The sequence below is a fragment of the Fulmarus glacialis genome, unplaced genomic scaffold (genome assembly GCF_000690835.1).
Source record: "Fulmarus glacialis isolate BGI_N327 unplaced genomic scaffold, ASM69083v1 scaffold38966, whole genome shotgun sequence".
Classification (NCBI taxonomy): Eukaryota; Metazoa; Chordata; class Aves; order Procellariiformes; family Procellariidae; genus Fulmarus; species Fulmarus glacialis.
This window is the reverse complement of record NW_009218170.1, coordinates 1-23,890: the sequence shown is the minus strand read 5'-3', so window position 1 is coordinate 23,890 and position 23,890 is coordinate 1. Positions and strand designations below refer to the sequence as shown.

Sequence of the window (23,890 nt, the reverse complement as noted above, 5' to 3'; positions counted from 1 at the left end):
TAACTATGAAAGCGGTGTAAGCTTTGTAATAGTGGGCTGTATCTCTTTTCCCCTAAATAGTTCACTTAGATTCCTTTCGCTGCTTCCCTTTGCCAAAGGGTCTTTATTCGTTTCCTGAATAGCCTCTTCTTGTCTTACAGCTTCTAGCCAAACTGCTGAAAAGCAAAAACCCAGATGATTTACAAGAGGCCAACAAGCTTATAAAATCCATGGTAAAAGAGGTAAGAAATTCCCGTAGGATTGGTCCTAGCCAGCAATCTGCTTTCCAGGTTTTAAGCAATTTGACTTCAAAATGGCGGAGAGCTTTAGGATCATGTGAATGGCAGAACCTGGGTTTTTCAGGCTCCAGGAGCATTGCGTTAGTACATTCCTTAGTTAAGTTGTGGGGACTGAGTGAGACTGACCATCAGCAACATCCAGCCTTTTATTATTTTTTAAAACCTCTGACATTGCTAACCTGCATATACTCCCCGTGGTTACCGGCATAAAGGGGGTGCCATCTGATGATTTAGTAGGGCTCTGTGTGATATGAATGCGTTGTAATTTTGACTCTAACTCGCAACTGGGAGATGTTTGTATCACAAAAACGTCTACAGTTGGTGTCTCTGGTGCAGGACAGGGCGAGAAGGGGCAAGGATTGAATGCTCCTTGTTGTAATTAACTATGTTCTCATCACTCAAGATGGTATTTCACATCAGGGTTAGGTGGGAGCATCGCAGTACCACCCCTGGATACTGAGGACTGAGTCATTGGACTGGGTCTTCTCATAAGCAGTCTTCATGGAAACAGCTTCCTGTTTGTAGAGCTGTGATGCATCCACCCGTGGCAGTCATTAGAAACTCTGGAGTCCAGGAAATGACTCACTGTCATTCTGGCAAAAAAAAAACCGATAGCTTCTAGACTGAAGAGGATGTATAGGTTACTGAAATGTTTCCATTCAAGCTTCTTTTGTCCCCAGGGCAGACTCTCCTACATCTTTAGTTGGAATCTCAAATCAGAGATGGGTGGACATTTTCTACCAGAGAGTGCTTGTTGTTCTTAGTAAATGTTTTTCTTCAAACACATCTTTTTCGTAAAATGGCTTCAAGCAACCAAAAAAAAAAAAAAATCTTCTGAAAAGGTCAGAAAGGAACTTTTGGGAACTTTTCTATTTTTAGTGGTATAATTATACATTAAAGTTTATTTAATGAGACTTTTTGGAAATATGGGGGTTTCTATCATTTCAGAATGGTGGTGAAAAGATAATAAAATAAGCAAAGCTTCACATGAATGGAGAGTTGTTCTTTTTTTTTTCTAACTTAACCATAAATAGACGTTACTTGACATGATTTACAGATAATACCTGCTGTTGTGATACCGTGGACCTTTACAGGGAAACTCACTTTTTGTCTGTATTTTACACTCTGAAGGATGAGGCTCGGATTCAAAAAGTGACAAAACGCATGCACACGCTGGAGGAAGTAAATAACAACGTGAAGCTGCTGAATGAGATGTTGGTTCATTACAGCAAAGAGGACTCATCAGAGGCTGATAGGGAGCTCATGAAGGTGGGTCTGAGCTGCTCCTTCTTCCCAGAAATCCTGGAGTCAGTCCTTTCTTCTTACAGACTTGAGTTTTGCAGAGAATTACAAACAGTGCAATAAAATGGAGAGCAATGGTGAGAAACAAGAGCAGTTATTGGAAACAGCAGGAAAGAAAATAACCATGTGTTTAACAACTTTCATCAAAGGACTCAGTGGGTAATAGCTTGGTTTTGAACATGCTTGAAGTGAGGTACAGATGTTCTCCAAAGATGCAGCGTGGCAGAATCAAGAAGCTGCAATTCTGTAATTCATGCTTCTATTAGGACACACTGATTGCAGAGAATAACTGTCCTTCACAGCACTATGGATGGATAAAGTAAAGGCTGAATGGGGCAGAAAATATGTCCTCCCCTTCAAAGGAAGTGTTTTAGCTAGTGTTATAAGGTTGGGAGAACATCAAGAAGGTAAAAATCAAAACAGCCACCAGGGATGGTTGGGGAGGCCCAGGGCGTTGAAGAGTTGCACCTTACCTAATTTAAAAAGTTAAAACGACTCATTTTTAACAACAAGCTCCTGAAACGATGGTAAGAAGCTTAAGAAACTCGTTTGTTTCTGTGAAACATTTCCTTCTTGCCATCTTTCTTCTGTGTGGTTGCAGACTCCCTAGTGGTTGCAGCACAATTGAAGCATAATTGTTGAAGCACAATTCTGCTCTTCCTCAGGCTTTTAGGGACTACTGTAATACAAGGAACGATCATCTCTTTTGGACTAGAGCTGGCCATAAGTGCTGATGTGAGGGAGGGCTGAGAGATGTTGTGTTGAAAATGCAGGTTGTGTTTAGACTCCCAGGCTAATGTAATGCTTCACAGCTTTGTTAATAGGGCAGGGACAGGGGATCTTGGTTGTCCAGCCACACTGGCATGTTCAGCACGGGGAGAATGGTTTCTCTATTCTGGGCTTTCCCATGCATGCCTGGGCAGTCATTCTGTGCTGACTGGTATTGCTGACAGTGGCTCCTGGCTGATGAAACCCTTTGTCCTAATCTGTCTTCCTAGGAGCTCTATGAAAGGTGTGAAACCAAAAGACGGACATTATTCAAGCTGGCCAGTGAGACAGAGGATAATGACAGCAGTTTGGGTAAACGAAGCTGCACTTCTCCTTTTTTAATTGCTTTTGTGACCTGTGACTGTGCAACGGTTGAGCAACGGAATGACTGCTGTAAAGACGCCTCTTCACTGTGAATGCACTTTGCTTTGAGACAGCAGATAAAAGACAAGATCCTTGCCTCTTTGTGCTTACCATTTAAATTCAGGCAAGGACTTGATAGTAGAGTTGGTGGTTAGGGAGGCTGGGGGCAATAATGGGGAACAGCTGCTGCTTTGGAAGGGGAAGGAAGTTGCTGTGGGGAACAAAGCCTTGGACTCATTTTTTCATTGTTACTGTAATGTGCATGGACCTAGAAAGGTCAGGGTGTTGCTTAGAGAAGCATGGCGAAGAGAGTAATGGAGCTCATAGCCACGTAATTATGTTTTTTTCTTGCTGATTATTTAGTTGATAACTGAGTACTCTCAGCATTAGTGGGAGCAGAGTTACTAAAGTCGTGGAGGTCGTTTTTGTCTCTTTTGCATATAGGGGATATTCTGCAGGCCAGTGACAATTTATCCCGTGTGATAAATTCCTATAAAAAAATAATAGAGGGGCAAGTGATCAATGGTGAAGTGGATCTCCCTGTGATGTCTGTAGTGGAAGGTGAGTTCCTGGGAAACCAACTGTTTAATTTTGAATCCTACAATTCTAAGTCTTTTGGATGGGGTTTCCTATTAATTGTGGTGAAGTAGGCTATTGGTGGTTCTTGTGGCCAACAGTTTGTGAATCAGAGGGGGACAAGACAGGTCCTAAGCAGTGGATAGACAATTCTGGACGTGAGCAACAGTGCTGCAGCTTTGCATTTTCCATTGCTCGTTCCATGTTACTGAGACCTTTAATAACATCAGTAGCAAACCTGCATCTGAGCAGTTTGTGTGGCTGGAAGTTGTCATACGTTTTCCTGTTTCTTAATGGTGACATGTAAGAAGAGGACGATTTTATCAAAAGGACAATAGCAGGAGAGTGGGAGCCAGGCCAGGGGTCCTGGCTTTGCCATAAATTCCGTTTGTGAATTTAGGCCAGTCGCTCACTTTACACTTCACTTTCACCATTGAAAGCTCTGGACATGTATGTGGCAGAATTACCATTTGGGAGTCACTTACACATTTCTGCATGGAAAGCAGCAGAGGAATGCATCATGTTGCCTGACAGTATCTTATTGGTACAAGACTGTCCTAAATATGAAGGGAATTCTAGATCCAGACAGTATGAATTTTCCTCAGCTCTCTAGCTCGCTGGTGGCCTTTGTTGATTGTAATTCTGTAGGATCTCCCAAAGCCTCATCTGAGCTCAAAAGATTTTGAAAAGACTACGAATTATGCTACAAGAAGCACTGGGGAAGGAGCAGTAGTTGGAGCAGATGTTGCTTTTTAGATAGAAATTTCCTAAGTATCTGGGTTATAAAGAGCCATAAGCCATGATTAAATGAGGATCTGTGTTACCTAAACCATCTCTCTGATAATTTCTTCTGTACATTGGGTTTGCTCTGAGCCTTTTGCCTTCTTTCCTAGTAGTGCTCTTCTCCTGTCCGCTGCAGGGAGTAGCTCCACAAGTAATCTCAACACCCTCATTGACCTTGCTGGACTGGATGTTACCAGCACCCCGTCACCTCCAATGCCACCCACCACCCTGACGCCAGCCCCCACAGTAGCCCCAGCCCCAGCAGAAATCCCCATTCTCCCGCCTCCTCCCCAGACGTTCGCACAGTTGCGGAGCAGTTCCTCTAGCCAAGTGGAAGCCGCGCCCACTCAGCAGAGCAGCATGGCCAACTCTCTCTCCTTGCTGGATGAGGAGCTTCTGTGCTTAGGTAAGACACTGAGGGGCCCAGAAAAGAGGTACTCAATTCATGCCTAAAAAAGACTGCTTTCTTCCTTCAGCATATGTGTGAGGGCTGGCTGCACACGTGGCATGCTTAAAAGGAGCATGAGATGCCTTTGGTTTCTAGAGAAGTCCAGGGGATGCTCCCCTGCATAATCCTGAATATAAGACCTGGTCAGCGGGTCAGTATTAAAAACTGGTCTTCCCAGAGTAGGCTGCAAGTGAAATAACAGTTGAGCGTAATTGCAGTCTGATCTCTGTAGGTGCTTGGACATGCAGGCTGCAGTTTGGTACAGATTTCACCCCTGACTTTGCGACTGTGCTAAAGAGCAAGGTGCCTTAGAGGGGTTGCGTATAGAAGCCTGCAGAATGCCTGCCTGTGGAGCCCAGGTATGAATAGTGGAAGACACTGCAAATCAGGAAGGGTTAGAAGGGCTGTGTGCAGGGGGTGACTGTCAGCTACTTGTGCTGTCAGTCTCTTTTCCTCATCATAGACTTGCAGCCCATTTCAGTCTTTCATCAGGTTCTTGGGCTCTGGCAGAGCTGGATCAAGTAGTTTGATGGTACTGAAACAACTGCCAGGGGGTGACACCTAACTCATTTTCTCCTCCAGTCACCTACTTGTTATTTTTTCTTTCAGGCCTGAATGACCCAGCCCCTACAACAGTGAAGGACACATCAGAAAACAACCAGTGGAGCATGTTTGAGGTACGAAGGAGGGTCTCAGGGGAAGGGAGGGAGGTGCTGTCATTGTGAGAGATCTTGGGACACACTCTGCCACCTTGGAGAAATGTGTGATCACACATATAGGCAGAGGGGCTGCTGTTCCGCAGGGGAAGTCTGGCTTAGCCCTAAGATCTGGGATAGCTGCATCTGAACAGAGTAGACATCCCTGAACCTGGCTTTCTCAGTTTCCCATCTGTCCCCCATGATATTAGCACTTCCTTTGCTTAAATTACAGATCAGATGTAGTCCTGACATAGGCCACAGACTTTGCTGCTTGCCACCCAGCACCTGTTTTTGCAGTAAATCTATCTCCCTCTGTAACAGTGCCATCTCTACAACATGGGATAGCAGTGAATTAGAGCATCTACTTGTCCTCTCTTTCAGAATGACCAGTTGGACCTGGATTTCTTTAATCCGAAGATGGTGACTGTTGCTTACAACCCTGCAGGGAACCCTGTTCTCCATCACACACCACAGACCACATGTGGAACGTCAGTGACTCTGGCCTCTGCTTTCACAGCCTCTCAGACTGCTCCCAGCATCCCAGCACCAAACTCAGCACCATTTGTATTCTCTGCTGTACCGGCTGCCCCTGCAGGGCCTCCTAAGACTATTCCAGCTGCTCCTGGGTACTTCAGCTCATCTGTGGGGAGCAATATGTCACATAAGATGGATGCATTGGGACAACTCCTTGAAGAAGCTAAAGGGTAACCAAAAGTCCTGGACTTTGCTTTGTCTCTGCAGTTAGAAAGCCAAGCTTGCTGCAGCATCAGGTTCACAGGCAGACTTTCAACTGGTAGAAATGGTTTGGTAGAAATGTGTGATTGGGATTTTTCTTCTCAGAGGGTTTCAGCGTGCAAACTAATACGAGGGTCCCACCTCTGGGAGGGAAAGGCAGGCACTACTAGGTAGAACACAACAGCTGTACTGTTGGCCCGATACAAATGTGTGGTGTAAAGTTGAACAGGCTGCTCCGGTACAGAGGCCTTTGCCCATCTTAGTCTTACCCACCTTTGCCAAGGTGGGACTCTGCTTTCTTCTTGACTTAGAGAAGTGATGCCTAACCCTACCACCACCACTTTCCTTGTAGCTCTCCTTCTTATGTGAGACCATAATGAGTCACAGACTCCAATCTGGCTCCAGGCCACTGCTTTGTCCTCGTGATCTGTTGTTATCTCTGGGTTTGTGGTGAAATGCCTGCTTCACTTTCAGCTCAATTTCCCATGTTTTTTCTGTCTCTCTTCCAGGACTGCCACCCAAGGCATGGCGACACCCTCGGTGTTCCCTGGGGTTACTTTGCCAACCACTGTCACCTCTGCCCCATTAATAGCACCTGCAGGGCTGCCAGCCACTGCCCCTGGAGCCCCTCCAGTTCCTTTCCCAAGCAGCTGCACTGCTGGCTCAGGAAGTCCTCTCTTCCAGCCGGCGTCATTCCAGCACCAAGGCAGCCCCATGAAAGCCCCTGAAATTTCTTTGGCCAGTGTCCATGTTCCCTTGGAATCCATTAAACCCAGTAAGTATCTCAGGTTTTTCACCTTTCTCAGAACATTTTTTAAAAGCAAAGCTTCTTGACAAAGCTTATGAAGTAGATCGAAGGGATGAGATGTCCCAGCCAAACAGTCAGATTGCCTAATGCTGCTATAGATCATCTTCTGCAGCATAAACCTGCATTCCTCTCCCCTTCTCTCTCTGCGGTAGGCAGTGCACTCCCGGTGACAGCCTATGACAAGAATGGCTTCCGGATCCTCTTGCACTTTGCCAGGGAGTGCCCTCCGGGAAGGTCGGATGTGCTAGTCATGGTAGTCTCAATGCTGAACACGGCACCGCTTCCTGTGAAGAACATTGTACTGCAGGCTGCTGTGCCAAAGGTAGGGGTGCGTGGCTCAGACCCACGGCGACATGAAACTGTGCATTTGGGAAAGCCTGGGTATGATCCCGGGGACTTGGGACAGCCTGGTTCTACCTTTCTATAGGCTGTGCTCTGCCTGTTTTCAAAACATAAAGGTGGTTGTCGGAGGCAGAAAACACTGAATAGGATAAGTCAAGAACTGCAGGTAGTGTTCTATTTTAACAGACATCCTAAATCTGACAATATGTTCCATTCCAGTCTTGTTGCACCTAGATAATTTTGGATGGCCAGCTTTGTGTTTTGAAAACTGGCCCAATCTCAGCTATGCTCTGCCCACCATCGTGAAGGTTTTTGCATTAAAACCTCTGACAGAAGATAACTCGGATAGGAAGGTCTGTTGGTGTTCACCTGTCCCATGCTTTTAGTCTGGGCTGACTTGTCAGTCTACCTGTTCCTATCATGTTGTGCAAGCAGGGCTGGCTCCTGTTTCCTTATCCTCGCATGTGGGTTGATTCTCTTTAGTTTGGATGTGTGCTGTTATCTCCCCACCCTGTGCATGCATCTTTCATTGTCCCCAAGGTAGGAGATAATCCCTGAGGTTCCGCTTTCTTTTTCATTTGCAGTCCATGAAAGTGAAGTTACAGCCACCCTCTGGAACAGAGCTGTCTCCATTCAATCCTATCCAGCCGCCTGCTGCCATCACCCAAGTCATGCTTCTGGCAAATCCTACAAAGGTGAGAGGGGCAGTGGGATTTATCCTGTTGTTGTCAGACAAATTTGATGTAAGCTGAATTCTACAGGGGGTTGGACCAAACATTTGAGCAGCTGCAGCTGTTTGTTCCTAACTTGCCCTCCAGAGATGGCCACTGTATAATGTTGGTGTTTCAGTTCAGGGCTAGAGGGAGGCTGTACATAGTCTCTTCCCCAACAGACTTTGTCAGCAAGGAGAGGTATGAGAAGGACCTGTACATTTCTCCCAGCCAAAGGGCAACAGTCATATAAGGCTCAGCTTTAAAGGGTAGCAATCAGAGCTGTATCAGGAGCTTGTCTGACTCCCTTGTGCACTGGAAGTGCCTGGCTTTAGTGATAATTAGACTGATGTCAAATTAGCTGGTGCTGTAGAAATATTTTTGCTGTGTTGAGGCTATAGCCTGACAGACCTGAACCAACAGACAAATGTCAGATCATGTCTGTTCCATTATTCTTTGAGGATGTACCTGTGACCAGTGAAACAACATGGTTAACACTTTCTTTTCTGAGTAGCTGTTTTTCCTTGCTGTAGTTACTCATTGAAATAGCCTGCTCCATAAAGCTCAAAGCTGTGTGCTGAAGTAGTTTCTAATTATTTGACAAATCTAGATGTTACTACTTGAGAATTACAGCAAAAGGGTCCTTAAAGTATCAGCTGAAATCTTTGAGATCCAAAAGGATAAATGTCAGAGCGGTTTGGTGGATTGTTGAAAAACTTTGTGAGGTACATGGAGATCCCCTCATTGAAGGACTGGTTCCATCTCCTGCTTACTGTTTTACTAGGAATTTTGCAGAGCAGGAACTGTTTTATCTTCTTCCACGTGATGAGGAGTTTAATTTTGAAAATGTTGAACTATTGCAGCAGCGTTCTTCAGGCTCACTGGAGAGCAGCTGAGCAATGGGTGCTGGCCACTTATGTGCAAACTATTATCACTGGTGATTCATGCTTTTCTCCTAATGTTCCATGTTAAGCAATAAAGCTTTTGAGGTATAAATACTGTAGGGTAAATAACTCTGGTTTGCTAAATAGCTGAACTACTGAACTAACCTTGGCCCTTTTCCCCTGCTATGTGCAACAGAAGTCTTGTGCTCTCTGTAGAGCTGTGACAGTGAAGTGTTTTGTTTGAGAGCAACTGGGGCTGTTCTCATGTTGCTCTTGGGTTTTGTCTTTCCTGCAGGAGAAAGTGAGGCTGAGATACAGACTGACCTTCACACTGGGAGACCAGCCCAGCACAGAGGTTGGCGAAGTGGATCAGTTTCCCCCGGTAGAGCAATGGGGGAATCTATGACCTTAGGACACTGCCAGAGACTCTGTGACAGGACCAGGAAAGGATCCCACAGGACTGGAATGAATGTGACGTGGGGAGGGACACACATGCTATCCACTGGTGATGTTCAGCTTTGTTTACATGTCCTGACCACTCTGCTTGTAGCTTTAGTCCAGAATGTTTTGCCCCCCGTTGAAGGGGTCCTGGGACATTTATGCCAAGCATGAACTGAGTGGTAGCCAGTAACAGGCAGTGCTGGCTGCTTTTTTCTTGACCTCTGGGTGAATCTGGTTCTATCTTCCACTCTATTAAACTTGAAGTTATTGTATTTTGAGGGGACACCTGTCAGCAGAAGGGGATTTAGTTGGCTTGTTCCTGTACTGCTGTCCGGAGATACCTACAGGCTGGTGGGGTAATGATGCCACCATGAGTTTCCTCAGTGCAGAGCCCTTACACATGCCCTCCCTCGGACTTTTACTGTCTCAGTGCCAGACTGGACCCGCTAAGCATGTTGAGCAATAATGCTGGCTCCGTGAGGGAATGCTTATTTTTTACACTGAAATGGCACTTAGCTCCCTTCCTTCCCCTCCACTGCTTCATTCCCAATGGCCAATGTAAGCAGACCCTCACTTTGTGCTGTACAACACTGCTGTATCTTTAGTTGTTATATTTATTTTATACTGCTAGCTGCTTCCCTGTTGTATCCATTTGGGGCAGTTGGGGCTGAGTTTTGTATGCAAATGGTTACACTGGTTATTTTTCTGCCTTCATTGCATTCCATAGTGTGGGGAAAAGAGGAAATGTGTAGTGAGGAGGTGAACAGGACTGGAAAGGAGTGGTCAGTATTGGTGGAAGACAGCACCTGGAGTGCAGAAATGTCTTTACAATCACTAATCAGGTGCAGTGACTGAATCCAGGGATAAGGAGAGTTGCCTCTCGCGTCCCCTCCTGCAGGCAGTATTATTATTGTAGTTGAGTACTGTGTTTTATTGAGATGAGTACAATGAAATACAAGATGTAAATAATAGAGCTATAGGATATCTAAATAGAAACAAGCAGACAGTGAAAGGAAAGAAGGCTCCATTGGGCTGTGATGATGCTTGTGCTGGGTTTAATGCCCTGGTTTATTTGTTCCCTATATTAAGCGGCTAAGTGCAATTGTCTCTACAAGGGGGAAAGCAGTTTTGCTGGACATCAGTGTTCTGCGCTAACGGGGCAGAAGAGCTGACCCCTCTAGCTACAGTCTCATAGAAACTAGGCTTAAATCGCTTGAACTTGATTCTAGCAGTCCCTTCCTTCTCCCTCTCAATTTCCAATCTCAAGCAGTGCCTCAACTAGCTTTGAGACAGACTTTTAAATCAACGGGCTTTTAACATCCATTGACAAAAGCACAGATAGGATGGGTCCTTGGACACTAAGCTCAGCATTTCTAGCAGTGCTGTCAAGCAACAACTCTTATCAAACTATGAATAGGAGCAGCCAGCTCAAGTGCTGAGAAAATCAGCAGGAGGAGACCCCTGCCTGTTGCAAGAAGAAAACTCCAGAGGAGAAAGTGCTGCTGGAATTAACGGTGGCTGTGAAACCCATTACTGCAAATGCAGCTTGGAGTTATTTATAGTTGAATTTTCTTTACTGTGTTGCAAAGTAAAAATCACTAGAGGCGAAAAACTCAGTGGATTCGAAGGCCTGAGGTCCTAATTGGAGGCACCAGGAAGTTGTAGAAGCCCTGAAGGTGGAATCAAAGCTTGGCCAAGGAACTTGCTGTAAAATCCTGGTCTGAAGCCCATGAAGACCCCAGCCTTGTCAGCTCCCTGACATAGAAGGCAAGCAAGAGGTATGGGTACATTGTTTGAATCCTTAAAGAAAGCAGTTTTAAATCGATGGACTAGAATAGGGGACAAGGAGAGAATTCTTTCTGCTCAGACATGTTCTTGCCAGCACTTTAGGCACAATAGGCATGGGGGTAGTGCTTAGGTCACGGTAGTGTGTCCTGAGGAAGCTTTAAATGCCTACACGCGAATCTCACTGTGACTTTGACGAAGTCAGAAGAGCACAAGTGCTTTCTGCAAGAATGGCTTTGTTCTCAGTGTTAATGGCAGTGCACTGCCTGCACTGTACAGCCAACTGGAAAGATGCCGTAGTCCTGCTGTGTGGAAAGGTGTTGTTAAAAGCTTTGGAAATTAAACTATGAATGTTCCTTGTCTGTAGGGTGAGGTTCCTGCTTCATACTGAACAGCCATAACTGTATATACATCTCAAATGCATTTGTTCTGCTGCATGTTAAATAAATTGTTTTCCCTACTTTGCTTTGTGGATAGCCCTTACTAGTGACTGCTTGTAGAGTAAAGTGCTGTTTCTGGAAATCCTAAAACTCAACCCATCATCTCAAGACCATCCAAACTACGCGAAAACGGAGAAGTTGCTGTTTTCTAAAACCCCAGTGGTTTAAAAGGTGGTCTTAATTTCAGTTCTGGGTGTAGAGGTAAAGCAACTGAAAAAGCCAAGGTAATGCTGCCATTGGTAATGAGGTTTACTTTACCAGGGGAGGGTTGCCAGACCACACTGGAACAAGCAACCTTAACGTTTTGATGCAGCTCCTTCTTACAAGTTACATTTACTTTTTTTTAAAGTTATGTTTATGGAAGACAAGAACAAATCCTCAAGCAATATGCAAAAAAAGACATTTATTCTTAGAAAAGCAGTCAGGTTTATGTACAGTGAGCCACAGAGGATGAGTAAAATCACATATTGCTGTCTTCAAGATCCTTCCAACGTGCCTTCTTTGACGATGACTCGTGCAAGATTTCGTGCAAGAGCAAGTCTCAGCATTTCCACTTTCATAGTCTCGACGTCATCATCCTAAAAGCAAGCAGAGTTTGGGTTAGGCTGCTACACACAGTAATAAGCTGGTGATAGGTTCTTTTTCTGAGTTTTGGAAAGTAAGGATGCAGGTTGTTAAGAGGAAGAGTACATGTATATTTACCTGTCATGGGGACCTCCTGAGAAGAGCAAAAGCTACATTTCCTACTTTTCAGATCAACACAAGACAGCATTGCCAAGCCTTGTCTTTTTCTGGCAGCTGCAGAGGTTTGCATGTGGAGCAAATGGCTCCCTGTTCTGCGCCTGGAACGTTTTATAGCTTGAGCTGTTAGATGGCAGCATCTCAGCTTTTCATTGCCCATGTAATGTGCAATTACTTGTCTTGGAAAAGCATCACAGTCCAATCCAAATCAGCAGAAGAGTGAGGAGTGGAAGTACTCCTGTACTGGTTTTGTGTATACTTAAGTATCTCTTGATAATGCCTCATTTGGCTGGCCTTTAAAAATAACAACACATACTAGCCTCGGTAACTCAGGCTCTCCCTCTTTTCTGCTCCCACGCAGGAATATAAATTTAGAGTTTGCTTTCCCCAGCCCTCCCCACAGCCCCACCGATTCGTTATCCAGTTGTCCTCAGAACAGGAGGTACCTGGAATTTCTGCTTATCCGACTTCCCTGCTGTCAGGTCTTCCAGGCATCGCATCAACTCGTAAGTCTGCTCTGCTGAAAATATGACCTGTGGAAATTGAAGTATTTATTGAAAACAAGCAAGTTTGAGGACATCACATGGTCTGAGAAGATAACTCAGCTGAGAGGAAGAGAATGCTTTCACACTCCCACAGATCCATTCTGACCCTTTAAATCACAGGATCAGAGGAAATTCAGGCTGGAAGTGACTTTGGGAGGTCTCTAGTGCCACCTCCAGCGCAAAGCAGGGTCAGCTATGAGGTCAGAGGGCGTGCTCTGGGCTTTATCCAGTCATGGGTCTGTAATTGCTAAACTGCCATTTTCTTGATGGATCTTAAAGCAAAAATTGGGCTTAGAAGAAGGAAGCACACTAGAAAAATCTCAAGCCAAGTACCAGAAGGAACTGGATGCAGTGTGTTTTTAAATTGTCAGCATATATGTATTCCATGGCTGTTTTCTAAAAGCAGGGAACCAAGTTAAGAGTCAATTTTCCTATCCTGGGTCCTATGTGCTCCCACTGATAGGACATTTGGATAACTGTGCAATTCTGGAACTGCCACAAACAGTTCTTTTGCACTGGAACTGCAAGTCCTAGCCTGGGGGCAGAAAGGGGGTCACCACTTTGAGATACCTTGTCACGCAGAAAGGAAAGGGGCAGGGGGGCTTTGTCACGTGTGACCAGCCTGCTCACCTCTTTCTGCTCCAGCAGGGGAAGGGCATCTGTCAGCAGGGTCATCCAGAAGGAGCAAGGAGCAATGTGAGCCGTCATCAACATCAAAAGCAATTTGGCAGCTTCAGAAAACCGCTTCTCCCCATAGAGCCGGTGGAATTCTCGGTACTTCCCTCCACATGGGTGTTGGTGAAGGGTAAAAGGCGTCAATGTCTGTTAGACCTGCTCAGGCCTGGGTTACTGTATGTTAGGCAGTCCATTTGCTCCCATGAAGCCTGTGGTAGAACTACCCCCAACTGAAATGAGTCTGCAAAGCAGCTGAGTCTCGGGGAATGGGAATTTTGTGCATCAAGCAAGGTTAAAATAGAGGCTGGCTGAAAAGGCAGCCAAAAACCTGTTACTGTTCTTGATAAGGTTTACTGTTTGAACCAGCCTGTTCACTAACTGATACTGTCTGGTGCTGAGTATTTGCAGGGTGAGCAACAGCGCGAGTGGCTTAGAGAGACTGGTGGCGTCTGCAAAAACCAGGAACGGGAGGGGAGAGGCAGAGGGGGTGAATGTTCTTTTTTATATCGCAGAGTATCAGGAGGTCTGAAAGGCTTCATTGTCTTCCTGATTGTTTAAATGGAGATCTTTGTTAATGTGGAAAGTTCTGCTTTTGCTAAGAATTAGTTAGATCAATATCCAGCATATGAGAACTGGCTGAGGATGAAAGTGAGTTTTATTCTGCGGCTTTGTTTGTATCCACTAAACTGTCAAAATACTGGAAGTAATGATTCCCATTCAGATTCACCTTTGACTTCAGCTCAAGACAGAGACATGTGAAAGTTGTCCAGCAAAAGTACACCTGATGTTTCTAAAACCTCCAAAGGAAAAACAAGCAGAAATATTTTCAGGCCTTTCAGGATTTTTTATAAAAAGCAGAAAGGGAGGTTATTTCTCTATAAACACAGTTACACAATTAAACTACAAATCTTTGGGGCTGATGCAAGGGTCACTGGGTGACACTGGGCATCCAGAGGTATGAGGGATTACCAATTTGGTATGTCACAGTTAACTTCTAGGCTTAATTTAGGATAAGGCTTAAATGAAGGAAATACAGTTCCAGTTTTGCAAACGTGGACCAAATGGGAATGGATCAAATTCAGGATCACCCTCACTGTAATGCTGGCGTCAGCCAGAAGGGAGTCAGTCCAATTGCCAACAGCTACTCCAAATTCCTATTAGATTTTGGCCCTAGTAATTGAGTTTGCTAACTGCCACAGCTCCAGAGAAAGGTGCATTTTAGCTCAATTTCCTGTCATGGTCCATTAATTATGGCCACAGAGCAGCTGCAGCCACATGGGCAGGCTACCACAGCCCGCACTTGTGCCAGCCAGGAGAAGGAAGCTGTGGTATGTAAAGGAAACTAGCTGGAGGCCCTCTACTGTTATTTGGCACAATTGCTATAGTGAAAGGGTAGGAGAGTTTGAAATTGGCACGCTGAACCAATGAAAGATGTTGAGATTTTGGAGAACTTTATGAAGTTAGTAAAATTATCACATTGTCAAAATAACTTAAACCAGTGGTTTACTCTTCTAAGGAAGCCCCCTAAGATCTTCCAGATTGCGTTTGCTAATATTTCAAAGTCTCTCTAGGTAGTGATACAGTCTGAAAAAAGACTAAGAAAGGGGAAGCCTACAAGTGTCAGAATTCAAGACTATCCTGCCCAAAGCAGTGCAGAACAGATGCCTACTATGTGTGCAATTGGAAATGCAGTCTCCTGGTAGCAAGCAGGCTGCATCCCAAATCACTTTCCATCATTTGCTTTACCCTCATCACTAAAACAGGATGTAGCCAGATGGAGGAAGAGACAAATCCAGATAATTCCACAGAGTTAACCATGTTCTAAATAACAGACCAGAATGAAAACCGTAGACACTTCTTACCAAGAAACGTTAGCCGGTCACTAAGCAGCATGGATGGTCCCAAATTATCAATGAGGTCTAAGTCAGAGAAGCATCCACTCTCACAATAGTCCTTAAGGAATCTAGGGAGAAAGTAAAACACAATAAAAGCTTAGAGGGGAGAACACTGTCCACATTCATTTTGTATCTCCTAATACCTTCCCAGAAAACTTTACTATACAACTGAGTTCCATCTTAATCAACCTCCCATGAGGGTTTCAGAAGACATCAAAACGCTTCCTGGGAGTGGCCACTGAACTGGCATTTAACAGACACTATTCTTCCAGATTTTGTGGTAGTTGAGATCTACTCTTTAAAAGGAATAAGTGAAGGAAGGAGCACAGAAAACTGAGGCTGGTGGATGCATAAATAACACTCCCAGATCATAACAAAAGCTCTATTTTTCTGCTGTGTAAAAAAGTTGATAAGCAGCAGGAACAAAAACAATTCTGAAAGCTTTTCATCTGTTTTGTCGCACCCTTCATTATGCTGCTTTTTTCAGAGCTGCTTCCTGTGATGGTTTTCTTTCTCCTTCTGTTGAAAGAAATACAATGATTCCCACTCCCTCAAAGAACAAATGAAAAAAAAAAAAAAAAACAAAACCACAAAAAGCCAGCAATCTCTTACTACTCCCTTTTTTCACTGTTGAAGATAGAGTATTGCCTGGCCACCTACCCAGAGTGTAATTTCAAAATTATACTCTTAACTATGCAGAGATTGGTACCTGCCTATTTCCCATTAGCAAAAAAAAACATGACATGGATTGCTAGAGATTAAAAAGAATAGAGTTCCCATATCTTTTGTCTAAGCCTAAGCTAAGTGTTTTATAACAACCTTCCCGCCCCTGCAAGGTCAGATATTGTGACAAGCTTATGCAAAACCAGGGACACAATAAAACTTCACTCTTTGTTACGTATGTTATAATTGTGGCTTGAGACTTTTTTGCGGAAATGGTGGCTTAAGTGACTCCCACTGACTTGTTTGGAAACTGCATGGTGAACTAGACTGGTTAAAAATAATCTGCTGAATAAAGCACAGAAGGGGATTATCCTCCACCCAAATCGGTTCACTGTACAGTCCATCAAACAGCCGTGTTGGAGCAAGTGAAAGGGCAGTGCATAAGGTAGAGCTATTGCCAAAAGAAATGTTTATCAAAGCAAGGTCTAAGAGGATTGGATTGTTAGATAAAGCCGATCTGTTTCATCTCCAGATTTCATGAAGTAAAACAGTTAGAAAAGAAACAGCTAGGGTGTTGCAGGTGAAAGTACCCAAGGATGTAATTTTCTAGTCCAGAAGCAGGTACTTGGTCTGAGGGAAAGACAATCCTAATCTGCCTGCAACAGGACCTTTTCTGGTCCATCGCAGGATGGCTGCCTTCTCCCATTCCTACCACCCCACTACAGCAGCATTCATCTGAGAGCTTCCGACTCAGACTCACCGATCAGATATTAGTGTAGCAAAAGCCGCATCCTTAGCTCTGATGCTCCATGACAGGGCAGAGCCCAAGCGATTATTACGCAGAGCTTTCATGGCCATGATTTTACAGATGCTACGAACTTAGGAGAAAACATAGGAGAAGAGGGAAAGAATTAGTTTCAGTAGCTTCACTTGTATGACTACAAAACAATGAGATTTCAAAAACCTTGTTCATGCATCTGTCTCTGCTCGCAGATCCTCAGCACTTTGAGGGCCTTCTGTTCTGTGTTAAGGGGTATCCGTTCAATATGAAGCTCCAGATATACCCTGCCGTATTCTGGACAGTGGTCAAAGTAATCTACACCCAGCTGCCACAGGCTGAGAGAGGAAAAAAAAATCATCAAGCATTCCAATCCTATAAATCTTAAATAAGCACAACAATAAAACCACAAGGAGAATCTGAGTCTGCTCTGATTATCTTAGTATTCACACCTAAAATGGCTTTTGCTTTCTACCAAATACCAGCTGCCTGTTATACAACTTTGGAATATCTGCATCTCATAAGTGCTTTGGTACAAGTTGCTCTGTACCAAAAAGCCACAGTAGCAGGAGCAATTCTGTCCTGGTCAATATGCTTGATGGGTTCTAACAGATAGCTTTCGTCTTCAATTCAGGAAAGGAAACATGCTAGTGTTGTTTGATCCTTAGAGACACCTTTGCTGAAATCCTAACAGTAGCTTCTGTAAGCTTTGCCTTTTCACTTCATTAACATGTAGTTATTTGCTTTGGTTGCCTTAATGTTAGTCTATCCTCTGAGTAAAAAAAAAAGTTGCTACCTGTGATGGGAGAAGAGTCCTGAGGCATACTCTAGCAGAAGGAATTCACGCATATTTGAACCAAAACTGGGGGGGGACGAGAGAAAAGAAACAGGCATTATTATTTGTACCTCATTGGAAAAACCTGCTCATTTTATTTCACAAGTACTTTTCATTTATGCAGCATGTTTCTTCATAGGCTATCTTAACAAGCTTCACACCTCAGGCCTAAGCATGCAGGTCAGCTTTCTCCTTGGGGACACCTGCCAAATATTTACAGCACTTAGCAAATATAACTTAGAGGAAGTGCTTTAAGAAAGTGAAACTTCAAGGAAATTCAGATAGCAAAATTCAATTGCTCAAACCTGAATTTATTCAAAGCATAAGTATGGAAACTCTTTTTAGATGAGTTTCTCACCATTCCCAATAATGACAAACATTTGGGCCCTTGATCATATTTCAGATAAAATTGTATTTTTAAAAAATCCTAACATGGTACTGAGGAACTGTTGAATAGCATATCGAATTCATCAGGTCAGCAACTGCTTCTGCTTCTCAAAGCATCTGGGCTGCCTGTCACTTCAGAGGCACATGCAGCACCTTTATTCTCCATCTTCTCTAAAAGCCCAAAATGCTCCTTTTCAACCAAAATCCACATGCTGTTTCAGTCATCCTTGCTTCTGGGTGTCCGAATAATCAATGCAAATAAATACTTACTAGAGATTGTGAGATTGCAGAAGTTTACAGTGGTCCAGGAGGTCAGTCAGATGAGCCACAAACCACCAGTTGCTCAGGGCAATGCTGTATTTGAAGCAAGCAAAAGAAAGAAAAAACTAAGCCTACCACTGCCAAGGAATGTGTCAGGTTTTCCACAGGCATTTCTTACCAATACAGAAGCTGTATTACAGTATAATGTCTGGTTGCAATGTCCCAGACCTAATGGAATACTTTTAATTGCTGCCTGCTTCACATATTTTTGCTAAATTCTTTGAAAGGATGATCAGGTGGGCTGTACCCACATCCTCTACCCCAAATACTATTGGAGTGAATGCACACAGAAGCAATAATGTAGAACAAGAGAATCAAAAACCTTAAAACTCAACCTGCATTCCTTGATCACTTGATGCATCTCAAATTCAAAGGCTGCCATTAAAATCGTGTCTAGAGGCTCAGGGCTGCTTTCTCCACCCAGGAACAGGTCCATACTAGACTATGGAGTAAGATTACAAGACATGATAAATGCAGAAGTTGTGATGTGGTAGAAGGAAGACATTTGTTTGGATGTAGCAGCCTCATTTAGGTTATTTTATGGGAAAGAATATGTCATAGAGACTGAACACATTAACAAAAAAGATTTTTCCTTATTTTAGCATAAGGAAACTGGGAAAACAATTTGCAGGAATAAGACTGGTAACATTAGACACTGAAGAGAGTTGGTCTTCAACAATTATTTATCCACTTTATCAGTCTCACAGCCCACTTACAGATTCTAGGAAATGTCTTAGTTACATAGTTGCTGTAAGATATCAACCCTCCCAAAATTTTTCTTTAAGTACAGTAACTCTTGTGTGCATGAAATGGTGGAGAATATAAAAATAATTCTATTTCATGCCTGTGCATAAAAACGCAGTTCCATTGGCTTCACAGTTGGATGAGAATACAGGAGTCGGGTAACCAGAAAGTGGTACCAAGTAGTCATGAGATCCTTTTTCTCTAGTATGGCATCCTCATCTCCCAGCAGGATCTAACAGGAGAAAAACATAGGAGTAATTCTGCAAATTCAGCAATGTACAGAGCTGCATCGTAACTCTTCAGAGTTACATTTCCCATTTTGCAAAATTGAGAATTTAATCAAAATTAAAAAGGACAAAGATCCTTCCAAGAGCCCAGTTTCCTCATCAGCCTTATGGCCTTGGACATGAAGAGAAAACGATTTGCTCAGGCTTGCAAAGACACAGTACAGAAGACTGGCTGAAATCTCCTGATTTAATGAACAGATCATCCAGCATATTAACACAGGGCTCCTGAAATACACAAGGATGGATCCAATGCTTGTCCACAGTTTCCTTCCTTCCCAACAAAGACACACCTTGCAGATGGATTCCATGTGGGAACTGGAAGCAAAAGTTCCATCCTGTAGGTACCGCTGACATTCTTCATGCCAGTGCTGCCATTTCAGCTCCATCTCGGTCAGTGTCTGGGTGTTGCCAAGCTGAACAGAGATAAGATACATAAAATAAAGGAAACACTAAGTCAAATCACAACAGGCACTTAGGCTGAACTCACAGTCGTTCATGATAGAAAGCTAAACACGGGGCTGCCATCAAATTTTTCCTTGTCCTACAGTTGCATTTGAAGTGACTTACTTTATCCATCTAAGTAAGGCAAAGGAGCGCCTATGAGAGATTACCGTGATGCAGCTGCAATTCTCTCTCCACAAGGAGATCACTGCAGCAGAGGGAAACTCTGCTGGTAAAGTCTTCAGAGAATATTCTGTACAAGAGAATAGTTCTCAACAGGAACTGTTTCAGACAACTGGATAATGTATCCTGCTGCAAAAATTATCTTATTATGTTGGTTTGTCACCTAATAGGCTTTTGTCTGAATGGTTGGATCTTTTGGGCGATTCAAGAACACAAATATTATTACTGTAAAGGATTAAGACTGAGATGTTTTAATGGCGAACAAGTTGTGATGTTACAGGAGCCACATCAGAGGCGGCTCTCTTTTCCCAATGGAACTGTGTGAAAAAAGTCCACTTTGTACATACACTGGGCACAGGCATCTTCTTCATCAAGTCATCCAAGGTTTTGTACATGTTAACCGACGTGGGATTGGCACTGGCTTCCTTGGAGAGCAAGTGTCGTGCTTCATCCATTCGGCCTTGCAGCACAAAGACATCCACCTGCAAAAACCACCTGTCTGTGAGCACCACACTGTGCAAAGCTACAAAATACCCAGGAAGAGTATCAGATGGGAACTTTAACTTGTGATTTAGGCAAGTTAAGTGGAGTTAAAATGCTTAAACTGTAGGCCCTGGTAATTCAAATACACAGTGTAAGTCTTGACCTCTATGGATCATGAAAGTGAAAGGATCAGGATGGGAATGAGGGGTAGGATGATCGTCAGAATGGCTTCATCTTAAAATCTATATAGGCAGATAGCAGCAGTGTCCCAGGTATCAGTTTCTGAGATGTAGTCTAGTGTCGAGTGGGGAGGAGGAAGGCAAAAGACATAGGCGTGAATTCTCTTTGTTTAACAATATTATACATGACTATACTCACCACATTCCAGAAGAGCTCGTGTTTCGATGGATTTTCACTGCTCAGAACTTCATGGACCATGTTGTCCACATCACAGACATGAAGCCGAACCCAGTCGAGCAGGCGAAGCAGAAGGGGACCAGCTTTATGCAGAGAAGATATCATTCTTTTAGTTCCCAACTGTTTGTTCCCAAACTGTTACTTTACATGCTTCTAACTTCAATGGTTTGACAACCATTAGGTGAGGTTTACTAATTGGATTTCTATCTGCTCAAATTAAAAAGGAACAGCGTTCTTTAAGTAGCCAAGCTGTGGGAGCACCAGGCTGCTGACAGATTTCCATGTGGCAATTTTAGACAGAACAGCAGCAGAGTCCAGCAGAAAATCCTAACCAGTTACTTGAAGAAATAAAAGGTGAGTGATTCAGATCATGAATCTTGCAATGCCAAAAGACACAGAGAATCTTTCTGTTTAATTTAGCATCATGTCATTATTATTAACTGAATATGAGGAGGAAATCTGGCACTAGGCGATTAACTTTTCTTCAGATTAAGTAATCTATAATTTGTGAATCTCTCTTCTGAATTCTGGGACTGTGCAAGTAACATATTTGTTTGCATAATCTGATTTCCTTAAAAAATTATTTACTTCTTTAAAATGCTAGTGTAAACAAACTGATTTCAAAAATGGCATCCTGAAGTTAAAGGAGTTGCATCAGAGAATGTGTAAATATTAGTTGGCATCAACATATTTGATGCTTGAAGATGTGTTGATGCTTAAAAATCAAATAAATTGGCAACAGCTTTTGATATCCCTCTTCTTCACTATCTTTCTGTAAAAAAGACAATTTAATTGTAGTGTACTACACGAGGGTAAAAAGTAGAAGGCAAATCTAATAGCTTGACATAATTCAATACGAAGAAGGCAATTTACTGAGGCAGAAGAGGTATTAAAAGGCTTATTGACACTTGTCATAACTCTAAAACATATCAAGATATGACACAATGGACGCTATATACATTTTAAACAAATAAATACGCAATCAAAAAGCCCTTCAGTCTTAAACGCACGACAGTTCACTGCTCACCTGCAGCTGCTTCAACAAACAGAATCTCACACAAGTTCCAGATCAGCTCCATGGCAGAGAGAATAGAAACCTGAAAGAAAGCAGGGCCATGTTTCATAGTTAGTAATTATTCTAGTTGTTGGGTTTTTTTAACCACACAAAGGCATCTGCTGTCCACAGCAATCGGTTAAGCTCAGTTTTTAGACAAGAGAAATGTCATATTGACATTTCAGAGATACAAATTAAAAGACAGAAACAGGCCGCAACTTCTCTACACACATTCAGCTTAGAAAATATTGACGCTGTTTGTGTATTGAAATGTAATGATAATCTGTCACCAGTGGGCAATACTAAATAGTACAGAAAGTGTTATTTTCAGCCTTTTTGCATTTAACAATACAAACAGCAAAGAAAGAAGGAAAGGCCAATGAAGCAACATCACTGCAGCTAATAGGTCAAAACTACTGCGAGCACTCTGCTCTTCTCATAACATTCTTCTAGTGTCTGACAGTTCACAGTGAACATTTAGAGCTTGCTACAAGGCTCAGATGCAGTTGATTAGAACTTGAGTGTTTGAGAGGTGAAGTTTCAGATAGGCGAGTACTGGCCCACAGCTGACTTCAAGATGACAAGAAAACATCACACCTATAACACTGAATATATGTTTAAGAAATGGCAGTGAATCAAGATGTTGGGCATCTTTTTATTGTTTTAGAAATACAGGAGCTAACTGTTTATTCCCATTTATTCTTGGTCACAAACTGCATCCAAAATACTAAGCCAGAGTTAAATCTAAACTGCCCTACTGCCAGAGTGTTGAATGAATTGATGAATTTGGTCAGTGATTCATGTTCAGTTGTGACTACATGACACGACTGCAAATTACCTGAGTACTATACTGGCTGTGCAGGGCAGGGTCCCGGGTTAAAACTGAGGGAAGAATAAGGAAAGTCAAAGAGCAACATATTTACCTTTCACAGCCCTTTCTGGGCTCATAAATAAAGATGACAATACCTGATCACTCATCATGCACAGACCTAAATGAGTTAACACATGGCAAAGCTAACTTTTATATAAAACTTTATAACTTTTTTTATTAAATCCTGTGCAAATCTGGGTATGGCTACAGGGCAAGATGGAAGGGAAGAGTAAAATCTCCCACTTTTTGGGGGGAGCAAGCTGTTAATTTGGATTCAGTTTCCCATAAAACTGCACCCTGAGATATGAAAAGACTGTGAGTCCCCAGAAAATCAGTTAAAACTCGGTGGGAAAAAAAATCTCTGACCAGATTTACAAACCAACTTGGAAATCTCCCGGATGGAAATGGAGTCTTGATAATTGCTGAAATCTAGGCATGCTATTTTACAGTTGTTGCAATAACTTACAATTGAAATGCTATTTTTATAATCACAAATAGCATTTCCTTTTATTGCAGTAAGAGAACAAACAAACTTACTAGCTGCCTGGTGCATGTCTTCCATACAGGCTCTTATCACCGATCGGTAGTTTTTACTCACTTGAACCAATCTGCCAAACACAAAAAGGCCTCAGTTAGAGAGAGCTGTTTTAGTCTGATGCCTATTGTCCACTAAAGCCTTGCAAGTTTTTTTGCAGCGGTAGACGCTCCCAGTGCTTGGGTGAATCCAATAGGAGTCAGCGAGGCTGTGCGCAGTGGTTGCATGTACGCTGGCTATATGCACAAAGGCGCTAGTCAGCACGGTTCTTGGAAAGATCAGGGCCTTGTTTTGTAAAACTACCCTAAAACTCAATTTTTTCTGCACTGCTGCTGATTACAGCAGCTCTAAGCAGTCTGGATTTATAAGGTCAATGACATTTGCCTGGCTGGAGAAGGAGTAGCGACGGCGGGTGTTTCCCACCCTCCCGCGCCCCATCCACTCACTGTGCTTTCCTCGACTTCCCCGCCAGCTCCTCCTCGCTCCGCTGGAGGCCGATGAAGATCCCGTGCGACTCGTTGAAGAGCTTCCGCAAGGTCTGGATGTAGATGTCCTGATCCTTGCGGACCACGAAGAGGCGGGAGGAGCTCGGCCCTCCCTCCCCGGTGCCTGCAACATACGCAGTCAGGGTCCCGGGCAGAAGCGCCCGGCCCGGCCGGCCCTCGCCCCGGGAC

At 43.4% G+C, this 23,890-nt stretch overlaps 2 protein-coding genes across 2 annotated transcripts in view; one reads left to right on the top strand and one right to left on the bottom strand.

Annotated features, from left to right (window-relative positions):
* Nucleotides 1–9,626, top strand: part of GGA3 (golgi-associated, gamma adaptin ear containing, ARF binding protein 3) — a 15,143-nt gene extending 5,517 nt beyond the window's left edge. Inside the window, 11 exon segments of the mRNA XM_009579957.1 lie at nucleotides 141–221; nucleotides 1,410–1,547; nucleotides 2,579–2,660; nucleotides 3,156–3,272; nucleotides 4,207–4,476; nucleotides 5,128–5,195; nucleotides 5,598–5,920; nucleotides 6,461–6,726; nucleotides 6,912–7,081; nucleotides 7,686–7,796; nucleotides 8,991–9,626. Coding sequence (XP_009578252.1) covers nucleotides 141–221; nucleotides 1,410–1,547; nucleotides 2,579–2,660; nucleotides 3,156–3,272; nucleotides 4,207–4,476; nucleotides 5,128–5,195; nucleotides 5,598–5,920; nucleotides 6,461–6,726; nucleotides 6,912–7,081; nucleotides 7,686–7,796; nucleotides 8,991–9,101 — 1,737 coding nt within the window. The 3' untranslated portion in view covers nucleotides 9,102–9,626.
* A 2,123-nt stretch (nucleotides 9,627–11,749) lies between these two features.
* On the bottom strand, nucleotides 11,750–23,871 carry NUP85 (nucleoporin 85kDa; the record flags this gene model as incomplete). Its single annotated transcript, XM_009579958.1, has 17 exons — nucleotides 11,750–11,939; nucleotides 12,549–12,635; nucleotides 13,278–13,429; nucleotides 15,185–15,285; nucleotides 16,641–16,758; nucleotides 16,845–16,996; nucleotides 17,455–17,520; nucleotides 18,151–18,234; nucleotides 18,537–18,643; nucleotides 19,046–19,177; nucleotides 19,523–19,645; nucleotides 20,204–20,338; nucleotides 20,718–20,839; nucleotides 21,784–21,853; nucleotides 22,649–22,692; nucleotides 23,219–23,289; nucleotides 23,663–23,871. Coding segments are annotated over 17 exons (1,875 nt in total), but the record flags the coding sequence as incomplete, so codon positions are not given.
* Between the last annotated feature and the right edge of the window lie 19 nt (nucleotides 23,872–23,890).